Here is a 12,040-nt window from a genome sequence, read left to right on the forward strand (position 1 = left end):
AGTGACGGAATATCCAAAAATCCTCTCTTAGCGAGCACCTACATCTTAATATGAATGTATCCCCAAAATTTCATTTATGTCCAGTAGTTCTGGCTCAGCGATGATGAATGTCAGTCAGAACAAGTTATTTTATTTTGTTACTACATACAATAAACTATTAATACAGTGTTATCTTTAAGGTGGTGCCATTCCCTCATCTTCTCCTACCTGTAAAAGAATAGTAATATTATTAAAATAGTTTTTATTTCTATTGATTGATTTAGAACATATGTTTAAGTTATGTTCCCAAGTATTAATATAACCCTCACTTACCTGTACTTTTCAAACTTCTTTTGGAGGCACAACTCAATTCCTAAAGTTCATGTAGGCTTGTCTGTTTAGCATTTCCTGCTCTCTACCACTTCTACTTTTCTTTTAGAATTCTAATTTCACCAATGCAAGACATTCTAACAACAGTTATCTAAAGCATTGCTATCTCTTGAGAGGGTGAAATTTGGATCCTTACAGATTACCGGTGCTGTAGGAGATATACCGATTTTAATCCTTAAATTGCACTAAAACTTCTTAAGCTACAAACCCTTTATAAAATTAGTAACCTCCCATGACTGTTCCTTTCCTTCATTAGAAAAATCTGAAACTTTAGCACTTGGAAGAGGATGGGATGATCCTACGATTCCCTCCTGCAACAGAAAATTGCCCTAGATAAGTGGTGTCCTCTTCCTACAATAGGTAGCTGTGGTTGATTATAGCATTTTAAAAATATTTAGGGTAGTTCATTGGATACGCCTATACTACGATGCACTCAATACACACAGCTAGATTTTGATCAGTTTCAGTGATAGACTAAAATCATATTTCTAGCACTTCCTGTCATAATTCATGGATGCCACAAAAGTTGTAGCGTTCATGATGAAAACTAAAGAATGCTTATGTAAGACTGTAGGTTGGACGTACACTACAGTTAAATCATGTGCAAAGAGTAGTGCTGGATGTATATTGTATATCAAACTGGTGTAAGGGGCATTTTAATGGCCTTAGCTATAGTTGGCAGGTTTGATCCCAGCTTGCTCCTATGGTTGAAGATGCTGAAATAACTTGACCTCATGACTGTATATTTATTGGTATGCAAAAACTCCAGCTAAACAAAATTCCTGCACCTTGGTATCTCTGAAAACCATAAAACAGTTAGTGGGGGCATACTACAAATTTTCTTCCACCTGTTTGAGGTTATAAGAATATATTGCAAAGCTTTTACTTAGTTTGTTCCCAGAATTACCTGGAAATAAAAGCTTTGAGAGAATATGGGATAGCTCTCTTGAATTGTTTGCTACATTGTAGCCACTGCAACTGAACATTCTTTATTAAGAGAGTGAAGGACATTTAAAGGAAAGGGAAAATATGTTCCAACATTTTTTTCACTGCATTTGAGAAAAATGTAAATTAAAACCATAGTAAGCTTATTATTGATTGTGGAACCTGTTTCTTGAAACATGCTGAACAGAATTGTATGAGGGCATTAAATTTGATTTGAAGGAAACTGATCCACATTTCTTTGAAGTAAATTTTCATTGCACTTCTTTTAATCAAAAATCAAATTTATTTTTGCATGGTTCAGCCGAACCATCTTTGGGGACTTCTTCAGCATGCATAAGTTAGCATATTGCCATGTACATTAAGAGGGGAATAATTAAACTTACTGAATATTTTAGGGACTGCTCTGAACATTATTTCAAGAAAATTGTAGTGATAAATTTCTTGTATTGGTTAGACCCTCAAGACTTTTATGAAGTTTCCCATGAAAATGTTTTGTAGCGAAATGTAAAAAATTTAATGCACATACTACTACTGAAAATCCTATCAAACTGATTACAGATCTTGGAATTATCAATTGCACAGTTGGTCATCAATGGTAAACTTGCCAGTACAAATGCCTCCACTTGGGGTGAGAGCATCCACAACCTGGGAAAACTGGTCTATGCTCTTCCAAATTCTGCATTAAAGCTATATAATAAATCCTTGCCGATGACTGTTCTCACTGCTATCGACTCGGAAAATTTGAGCATGACACAGGTAAGAAAGTTTTATAAGAAACTAATCAGTTTTTCCGCCAGGTAGTACTCCCGTCTAAGAACAGGAATAAGTAGGTCTATTTGCATTGTAGTTTAACTATTTAAAGTGCCTTGCCTGGTTAGTACTGTTCCTCATTGTGCAAATCACTGAACAATTTTCTACATTCAATAACCTCTTGCAACTGTCTATACTTCACAAATGTGACTTTTCAAGGATTACCAAATATTTGACCTCTTTGGAAGTTTCAGAACCTGATGTTGCCATTCTGTTCATTCTTCAAAAAGAAAAAAAGGAAAGGGAAATGATCCTTATCATCTTGAACTTGTCTAATCTGTACAAATAGGAAATGCCCTATACTTACACAATACACGTGTGTGTCACCTCTACAAGAAAATATTGATTTATGTACTGATCTGTTTAGTGTTGCATTTATATTTAAAGCATACAATGATTTTAGGTGCGTTATTCTAATTTTCCTTCGTTCTTAATGGAATAAGCTTCAATTTTAAGATTTGTCCTATCCTGTGTTGACATTTTATGTTCTCTTAACTTATAATTAAAATTCCTCCAGTTGCTATATTAACAGCTAAATCTCTTTGTAGGCTCGGTACCTTGCTGCAAGGAGCAATATTTCAGACATTCTGCAGTCGAAAGGGCTTCTGAATGGTCTAAAAGCTTCAAACCTTTCCAGCTTGAATGTTAAAAATTTACCTCAACCAGTTCTGAACCATGTGCTTTCCAATTTACCTGATGGGTCACTTGCAAGATCATTCGTAGTTCTTCAGAAGGTTCGAAAGGACTTAAGTATGTAACTTTCTGTTCCCTTACATTTAATATATTCTTGTGGTATATAAGAAATTTCCCTATGTTTATATTTTAACTCCAGAGTATTACTTTCATTGAATCAAATTGTACACTGTTACAGTAAAATGCCTACAGAAGGTACTAATTGTTTGATATGTAATAAATGAGCAAATGCATTGTTGAACAAATGATGTACAGCACTATTTAAAGTATCGAATAGTGCAGTAGTTGCATCAAATATAGGCTTGAAAACTGACTTGGCTGTATGGTTCCATTTTCATTACGGGCAGCTGCTGGACCTGTACCTAAAGGCTATGGCTGCTTCTATCCTTATCCCCACTCCATCCTGTTGCATTGTTGCCAAAAATCTGATTTTGGGGCAAAGTTAAAAGTGTAATGTGATATTCAACCCTTCATTAGACCAGTACTTCTTGGTGGGGGTAACTGTATGCTGTTCACTTAGTTTGTCTAGTTAAATAGTGAATTTCAGTTTCAAGAATAGAAAAAAGGATATTTACTGATCTGTGTATCAATGAGCATGTGAAATTCAGTGAAGGTTGCTCATGATCACATTGATATTTAGATCAAATTTTCCTAGATCAAATATTGAGGGGATGGGAATGTTACAGGACAGATCTCTGCAAGGCAGAAAATTTACATAGCTTAAGTATTGCTGTGAAGGATATTTCAAAAGAAAATCAGCCAAAATTGGAATGATTTAAGATACAAGAACAAGATTACTAGTTCGTAAGCAATAAACGTTTATTTCCTTAATAGCATTTTCTTGCTCAATAATACAGTGAGACCTTGTTAGTGCATTCAACAAATTTTCCCGCTTAGCACATCGTAAATTCTAAGTCCCGACTCTCTTTGTATTAAATCTATATAAAAATTCTTATCACTTCACAAATTTTTGCTATTACCGCTTAGTACGATGACATTTTTCCTAGCCCTGATATTGTATTTGTCATCTCTTGTGGAAGGAACATGATTTTCAACGTTGGTAAGAGCCCTTGCCGCAGTTGTGTGAGAACAGGAAAAGGCCTTGAATTCTTGAACTTTACAGGATAAATTGCACTTTCAGGGAGCAAGCCATTAGCCTCAAATGCTTTAGTTTTGCTTGCTGGTTAGCAGTGAAACTGCAGAATAACAAGCATGTTAGTGCCTGTATTTCACATTCCAGGGATAAAGGGATAAAAATACCATTTCGTATTTCACATTCCATTTACAAGTTAGAAATGTATTTTAGTGTTCATTTGTACCGGGTAGTGAATATTTGTAGCGCGATAGCCTACTTCTGGATCATGTGAAATTGACCGGCATGGTGCATATTTGTCTTGTGATAGCCTAATTATGGATACAGGAAAAGTTGTGGAATTCCTTACTAATGAAGACAAAATTAGTCTATCAGCAAATACACTGGCATCCACATCAAGCGTGCAAAATTGGCGTGAATGTCTATACTAGCACCTTCCAGTTTTTAGTAGTCACTTGAATCTGTCTTGGTTGGTCCAAAAACTACAGTACCCCAGAAGTTTCACTGGGTGCAAAATGGTGGCCAAAGTCATTCTGTTGCAGTCTCATATGGCCGTGTAATCTCCAATTCATTGTCTAAGTGTGTGATCAGAAAAATGTTTAATAATCAACACGGTTTTAGAAAAAGTGATCAGCAACATCTTATTATGGGACCTGTTCAAATGTTTTCATATTTGTTTGGTGCTTTTAACACTTCATTGCACTATTTTATAAGCCCCAGCGGAATTAGTTTTCATATTTCTCAGGTTTTTCACACCTTTTAATACTCCCTTCTCATAGTTGTCACTGTACCCGTAGATATAACTTAAAATCCCATTGTCAGGGAAAAATCTTATCTTGGCATTTCCATATCCCTGTTAGTTTTTATTCATGTATTCAATAGGAAGTTTTCTCGCTTAACACATTCTTTTTCCTTGTCCCCTTCACAAACTTCCTAACAAGGTTTTACTGTAGTTGAATGCTAAATACCTGTCAGTGTTTTTACTGGTATGCTAAGATTCCACTTAAACTGATAATGCCAGGGTGAGTAGCTCAGGCAGTAGAGCTGGCCTTCTGAGCCCCACATGGCAAGTTTGATCTTGGTTCACTCCAGTGGTATTTTAAGGAGTTTGCACAAGTCAGCCTAATTTTGCTAATTCACTGGCTCGTAAAAACTCCTGCGGGACAAAATTCTGGGACCTCGGAGTCTGTGGGTATTGTAAGAGTACTTGGGATGTAATCCCAGCAACATTCTCAATCATTAAAGTGGAGGGGTATAGTTGCATTTTACTGAAAGACTATGGAAATGAGGTGGCACATAGTTCAGATTGTAATGGGCTAGGAATGTGCAAAACATAAATTTGTGTGATAACCAGAGAGATACCATATTTACCCATGTAATTATCAACCAAATTCTTTGTTCTAAAATCAATCTGCATACATTACGCATACTTCTATCGAAGGGATAAAGTTGCTCCGAAATTTCAAATACAATCAATGAAATCGCAGATTGCTGTGAAAATACTATTTTGTATGAACACTGGTAATTTATTTACATTAGACTTACAATAAAATTTTTATCACAATATTGCATGCCATTCGTGGGTATTTACGGTAAGCTACCAGTTTCCCATCACTGCAATATTATACCGTATACAAAGGAAATGTCAACAAGCAAGTTCTGAAATGAGACTTCAGTTTACCGGCTTTTAAAATTTGCTTCAAGTAGATGACCAGGAAAAAAAATTGGCTTGGTTTGCTTTGAACTGTTCTACACTGCTACAGAATGGCCTAATCTGTAATGACCTAGCAGGTAATAATGGTAGTACATTCATTTCAGTTATGAACACTGTAACAGAATGAGTCGCATGCCAGTAATAGATATAAAGAAAGTCTAAAGTCTCCACCTTATCAATACATTAGTTTACTCTAAATTAGTAAATTGGTCAATACCGGTTTCAATCCCTTGGGGATCATCTTCAGTTGACACACAAAAAAAGAAATTTATAAAAACATAACATATGAAAGGTTACATTTGGTGACTATTTCAATTAAATCAAGTGTTGAAAGTTATGTCGTTCAAGTACTAGTGGGTACATCGTAGTTTTTGAACATGCTATTGTATGAGGTATATTGGCTCACTGTGTCTAACCTTTTTGTACATGTAATGGGTTCTACACTTATTCACATCTGGTATTGATAATATTACATTCAATATGATCGATTCATATGATTAAAACATTAACAAATATCTACTAAAATGGTAAAAAATATACATCATATGTTTAAAAAGTACTTGTTAGTCTTTTGGATCATACTACACTTGTATTACAAAATGTGGAATAAGATTTTTCACTCATACACATTAGTGATGAGTCCATTATAGAGTCTTAAAAGTATTTTGTTGTAGAGGTATATAACAGCTCATTGGTTATTGTGATGTCAATAAGACGTAATTTCACTTGTATTAATATTTGGGGTATTCCACTTTTTAAAAAAGTCCATTGGAGTAAACATAGGAAAAGCTTAAAGGGTTAATTAAAAATATATCCTTCATTACTAAAAGTACTAGTATGTGATACCTTATTAAAATGGATCCTTCATTTCTAAAGTATTGATATGTGATACCTCATATGTTTGTTTTACCATGTATAAAATGGGATTTACATTTCTAAACAGTAGTACTGTGGGTTGTTACCATCTGTAATACATATGTAATATTACAATCTGACATAGCAGCCAACTGAAAATGTTTAAAGTATAATCTAATGGAATGGGACCAATTCCTCTTTTTACTGTTTGTTTTTTCACTTTCAACTGGTGGAGTGCATAACATATGTGTGTTGTTAGATTTAGATTCTTGTTGAATTTGTTGCAATTTGTAAACTGCTGCTTTTGGTGAAGTATCTTAGTCTATGGATGTCATTAGGAAATTGTTAATGTGTCGTTGCTGGTTGAATGGTGACTGTTGCAAAATGAAGCTCGTTCGAGGTGGCGTGCGTCTTCATGGAATTTAAATTTGCACTTTATGGTAATGGCATGAAGGCTTCTGTGTGTTTTAGATTATCTGCAAGCAGAAATAGTAGGTGTGTAAGTTGGTGTATAATAAAGGTGCAGATGGTAAGTTATATGTTGTGTTACTTACGTTGAATGTTCAGACTGTATGCTTTGCGTGGCTGCCTGTCGAGATCTGTTGTGTGTTATCCTGGGACTGTAGTTAGTGGCAGCGGAGGGAAGGTTTGGAGGGATGGGTGGAGCGTTTGTGACGGAAGCGGGGTTGGAGGAGGGGAGATCTTTGAGCGGTTCATTTGTATGTGTAGGTTGTTGATTGTTGATTCTTTTTAAATAATCTTTTAGGAGGGGAATGACTGTATTGAAAAGAACATTATTTTTGTCAGTATTTTCATTTAAGTTGAAGTTTGGGTTTGTGTATTGGTCTAGGTTTATGTAAAATTCTTCTAGTATACTGAGCAAGGGGCTTTTTGGGTTGATGTTGAGAATTTGCAAGTCATTATTGATACTTGTAAATTCATGTTCTTGATCGTTAATGTGTTGTCCCATTGCTGAAAAGTGTCTATGCTTCACAGCATTTACGTGTTCGTTGTATCGTATTGAAAAACTTCTCCCGGTAAGTCCTACATAGCTGGCTCTGCAGTCATTACATTTGAGGCGGTAGACTCCTGAATGGTTGTATTTATGTTGACTGATTTGGAGTTATATAGTATGTTGGTATTGTTACATGTGGTTTCAGTAGGCTATTTTTAAGCCTTGTATAATAATTATTATAATTATAATTATAATTATTATAAGTCGTGAGACTCCCAACTCCCAGGAGTAGGGTGACGAGACACTAACCATTAAGTACACTAACTTGGAATTTAAGGATCATTAATAATTATTTCATAAAATACAAATTAAAACTGCTATTTATTAGGATGAAAAATGTGACGTAACGGCGTATTAACGAAATCTGAACTTATGGAAACAAAAGAGAAATTCAATGAAATTAACTCTAAGAAAATGAAGTGTTGTGTGAAGACTTGCAATAACTTATGCCTTTAGCTTACCATATGTAGACGCTGTTATCTTGAAGCTCTTGATGGGTGGATCTCTTGTACCGGCTGCATCATCTGTTGTTGGATTCCAGTCCTACTTCTGCTTTTCCTGCCTTCAACACTTCCTACTGTACTCCTTACATAAAGTCGTAATGAGTCCTAATTTTAAATGCAAAACCACCATAGGTTATGTTCATGGAGAGAATACACTTGTATTCTTCCATATTACGGAACAGTAGCGTAGCTAAATTCATGATAAAAGCTCTCCTTCCCCGTACTAGTCAAAACCGGTCTCCCATAAACTATACCTCTCGTCATTGAGATGAGTCCCAATGAGAGTAACTTTTGAGTAGTATCCTATGGTACTACTCAGATGTGATGTGAACTAAGTTAAAATCTTCTCAGATTTGCAGACATAGAATTGTAGTGTCTTCAAAGAGTGTCTCAGTGTCTAAGAGTGAGAATAAGACTGTCCTCTCCAGCTCTTCTCTTCGATGTATATAGGTTCAAAAATCTCCTTCCATCACCCATATCACATGGTCCAGTAAGATTCGAGGTCTCATCCCTTCTATGTATTGCTGTGAATCCATCACGTTGCTTCATTACGTTCATTCACATAGGCTGAACTTTCCCGCTGAAATAAAGCGTCAGGTAGCGAAGTTCGAAAAGTGGGTGTTCATAATGTATCAACTGTCTCTTCATGAGGTGGAGAGGGTAAGGTCTCTCGTAACCTTGATGACGTACTTTTCCTGGAAATGGGCTGAAATTAGCCTGCTGACTCTGGTCACCTCACAACAGCTATTGGAAAATTTACTGCAAGCTGTTAATATGAATGATGTTGAAATACTGTACCCAATATGTGGTTTGTTCAGAATACGTTATAGCCGCGATACAAAGAAATGAAATGATGTGAAATGGACGATTAAAACCCTGTATATATATTAATTTAAAAATGACCTATCGGTGATTAAATATATACATCTTGTCAATTAATTACAGTTCAATAATTTATCACATGCTGTGATGTTCCAAACATCACAATATCGATCAACCTAAAATCTCTCGACTTGGTTTCCTTTTTCTGAATGTAGATATTGGTGTTCTCAACATTATCAATATCAGAGGACATTATTAGTGAAAAACATTGTCAGACAGGTAGCTGCCTTAGGGCAGGGAAAGTTTTGATAATATTTCTTCCCTTTGTTTTTACAATATTTGCCACAGGATCATTCACCCACAATGTTTCTCAATCTCTACAGATAAAAAAATGAAAGATTTCACTATTTTCAGAGTTTTCTTTGCCATTATTTTAAATTTACACTTCACTCACCATCACCCTCATGTATTCCTTCAGTCTCAAAATGAGGATTGTTCTCAGGTCTTCTGTCCTGTCTTACAGTTAGTCCATTCATTTCAATTCCAACCCTTGAGGAATTATAGAAATATAAAGTCTGTGGTAACATTCCCTGAAACCCAAACGTGACTGAGTAAATCATAGGTATTCATAACCTGGAGAGAAACGTGAAGACGAGTGAGGAAGGACAGTGAAATAGAGGTGTAATACATCAAAATTTGAAAAATATCACATTGGAATATATTTGAGTAATTCATCATATACTATGTCAAGAAAAAAGTAAAATACTTGCTTTGTGTTTGGTGGCTGATAAGTTTATAACTCTTAGACGTGAGTCAGCAATGTGGCCAGTCTAACCACCTGCTGCGGCATAGGTAACTTGCGTAATGAATTGTGAAAGCCCTCTACTCTACAACTCTTAAGTGGTGTTGGCCTGTCTGACTTCTTAGATAGTAGCTACAGAATATTTAGCAACATGGTTGTCCCTTACTGGAGTGTAGCTAAGTAGTGCAGTCTTTTAGAAACCTAGTTAATTTGCCTCATGTGCACCTGGCCAAAGGTCAGTTATATAAAGTGTGTGCATTTGATACAGTCAACATACAACTACTCCTTTCAAAATTACGCTCCCTTGGCGTTGACCAGAATCGCTCAATTTCTTTATATCCTACCTCATGAATCGTCAGTGTGCCTCATTAAATGATGTTACGTCCAAATGGGCTATCAGATTATCTGGTGTGCCTCAAGGATCTGTGCTTGGACCTTTATTATTCAGCCTGCGTATCAATGATATTTCATCCCCACTTGTCCACTGTAAATACCATCTGTATGCTGATGACCTACAGGTATATTACCATAATAGTGTAGATAGTATATGCGAAGTGATCCAGCATATGAATATAGACCTACGACTCACAACGTATGCCAGGAACAACGCCTTACTCATCAACCCACGGAAGACCCCAAGCATAATAATTGGACACAAAAAATTACTATGTGCTCTAAATAGTAAGCACAATCTTCCTCCAATTACCATTGATATCGAAGTGCCATACTCCAAGATTGTTACAAACCTTGGGGTCACCTTAAATGAGACTCTGACCTGGAATGAGCATATAACCAATGTGTGCTGAAAAGTACATTCATCTATTTATCCTTTGAAGCATCATAAAAATGTTCTCCCACTGGACCTTAAATTAACTCATACAAACACATTTATTATCAATCTTTGACTACTCTGACAGTTTGACTGACCTAACCTGTGAACAAGCAACAAAGCTACGTGTACAGAACTCTTGCATTTGATATGCCTTCCAGCTACAACATGATGCTCAGATAACACCATACTACAAAAAGTTGGGATGGCTACGTTTAAATGACCGTAGAAAAATGCACCAAATGACCCTCTTCTATTAGTTGCTTTCTTCAAACAGCCCCACCTACCTATCGTCCAATTTTAGGCTTCTTTCTTCGTTCCACGAAATTAACACTAGTTCCGGATCACTACTTGAAATAACACCGCATCGAACGAATACCTACAGCCATTCATTTCTGGTCTCTGCTACGAGGTTATGGAATACGATCCCAGAAGATATTAAGTCTTGCTCGTCTAGGACATTTAAAACAGCCTACTGTAAATTCCTCCAGAGTACATACAGTTGACTCTAGTAAATGTAAGAGTGAATGACGTGTGAATAAAAGCGAAAATGACATACTAGATTTAAATTCTTAGGCTATCCCATTTACGTTCTTACTACTCTCATTTAAGGCTATAGACTGTTCGTAGAAGTAGACTACATGGTAACATCGATTTTAATACATTCAGATCGTAACATACGTTAAGTCATTTTAGCCTTATATTTGAATAAGTTTTCCTTTAAGCTAGTTGTAGATATGTTCTTTAGCTTATAAGTTAATATATTTTCTTTTTTGTTATTATCCACTCTATTTATCCTATAATTTTTCATCAGTAGTAACCTTAATTGTATTATTGTAATTCCTTATCTGACTTGCATATCTCCATAACAGTAATTGATTACAATGATATTTTAGATTAATACTATAAAAATAAAAAAATTGTATGTGTTTAAGTGTAATAGAGGTCCAACAGCCCTAACTTCGCCACTTAATAAAGACACAAATAAATAAAAAATAAATAAATAAATAATTGCGTCGCCATAAGACCTATCCGTGTCGGTGCGACGTAAAGCCCCTAGCAAAAAAAATAAATAATTGTATGGAATTACCTGCAGTAGCATACATAGAGTTCTCTTCCTGTGTCCTGTAGTCTTGTGTGCCACATTCTGGTGTGTTCAGTCTGCCTAGATCAGGCCTTTCCAAATCGAGCACTTAGTGCCGGGGCGCACCAGCGCTGCACTCAGCAGCACCTTTCCCCTCCTTCCCCACCTACCCCATGCAGTGGTCGGTGCATGTGTACGTAAGAGACAGTACATTCATTCTCATTCTCTCTCTGTGTCATACTCAGTGGAATCTATTCTATAGAACAGACAGAGCAGTTGGTTTCACCTTCATTAAAAATGTAGTTTCATCCTTCATGGGTGGATTCATATTTTGTTCTCAATACCGAAGGGAAAGCTTAGTGTTAAATTTGTCATGTCATTTTAAGTGTAAAGTCTTCAACCGTTAGACACTACCACAATAAACATGTTTCCACCTATGATGAAATTGTTGGCGCAGCAAGAACCGAACAAATTCCTAAGTTAAAATCGGAATTGCCAAGTTCTTC

The 12,040-nt window shown here is 35.9% G+C and overlaps 1 protein-coding gene across 2 annotated transcripts in view; it reads left to right on the forward strand.

The window, feature by feature from the left end:
* The window catches only part of LOC136863739 (uncharacterized), a 357,445-nt gene that overhangs the window by 159,255 nt on the left and 186,150 nt on the right, over positions 1 to 12,040 (forward strand). For both annotated transcript variants that reach the window (XM_068226336.1, XM_068226337.1), the window contains exons 9-10: positions 1,873 to 2,070; positions 2,673 to 2,874. In XM_068226336.1, the coding sequence (XP_068082437.1) occupies positions 1,873 to 2,070; positions 2,673 to 2,874 (400 nt within the window). The remainder of the gene's footprint in view (positions 1 to 1,872; positions 2,071 to 2,672; positions 2,875 to 12,040) is intronic.

This window comes from Anabrus simplex, chromosome 2 (assembly GCF_040414725.1).
Source record: "Anabrus simplex isolate iqAnaSimp1 chromosome 2, ASM4041472v1, whole genome shotgun sequence".
Classification (NCBI taxonomy): domain Eukaryota; kingdom Metazoa; phylum Arthropoda; class Insecta; order Orthoptera; family Tettigoniidae; genus Anabrus; species Anabrus simplex.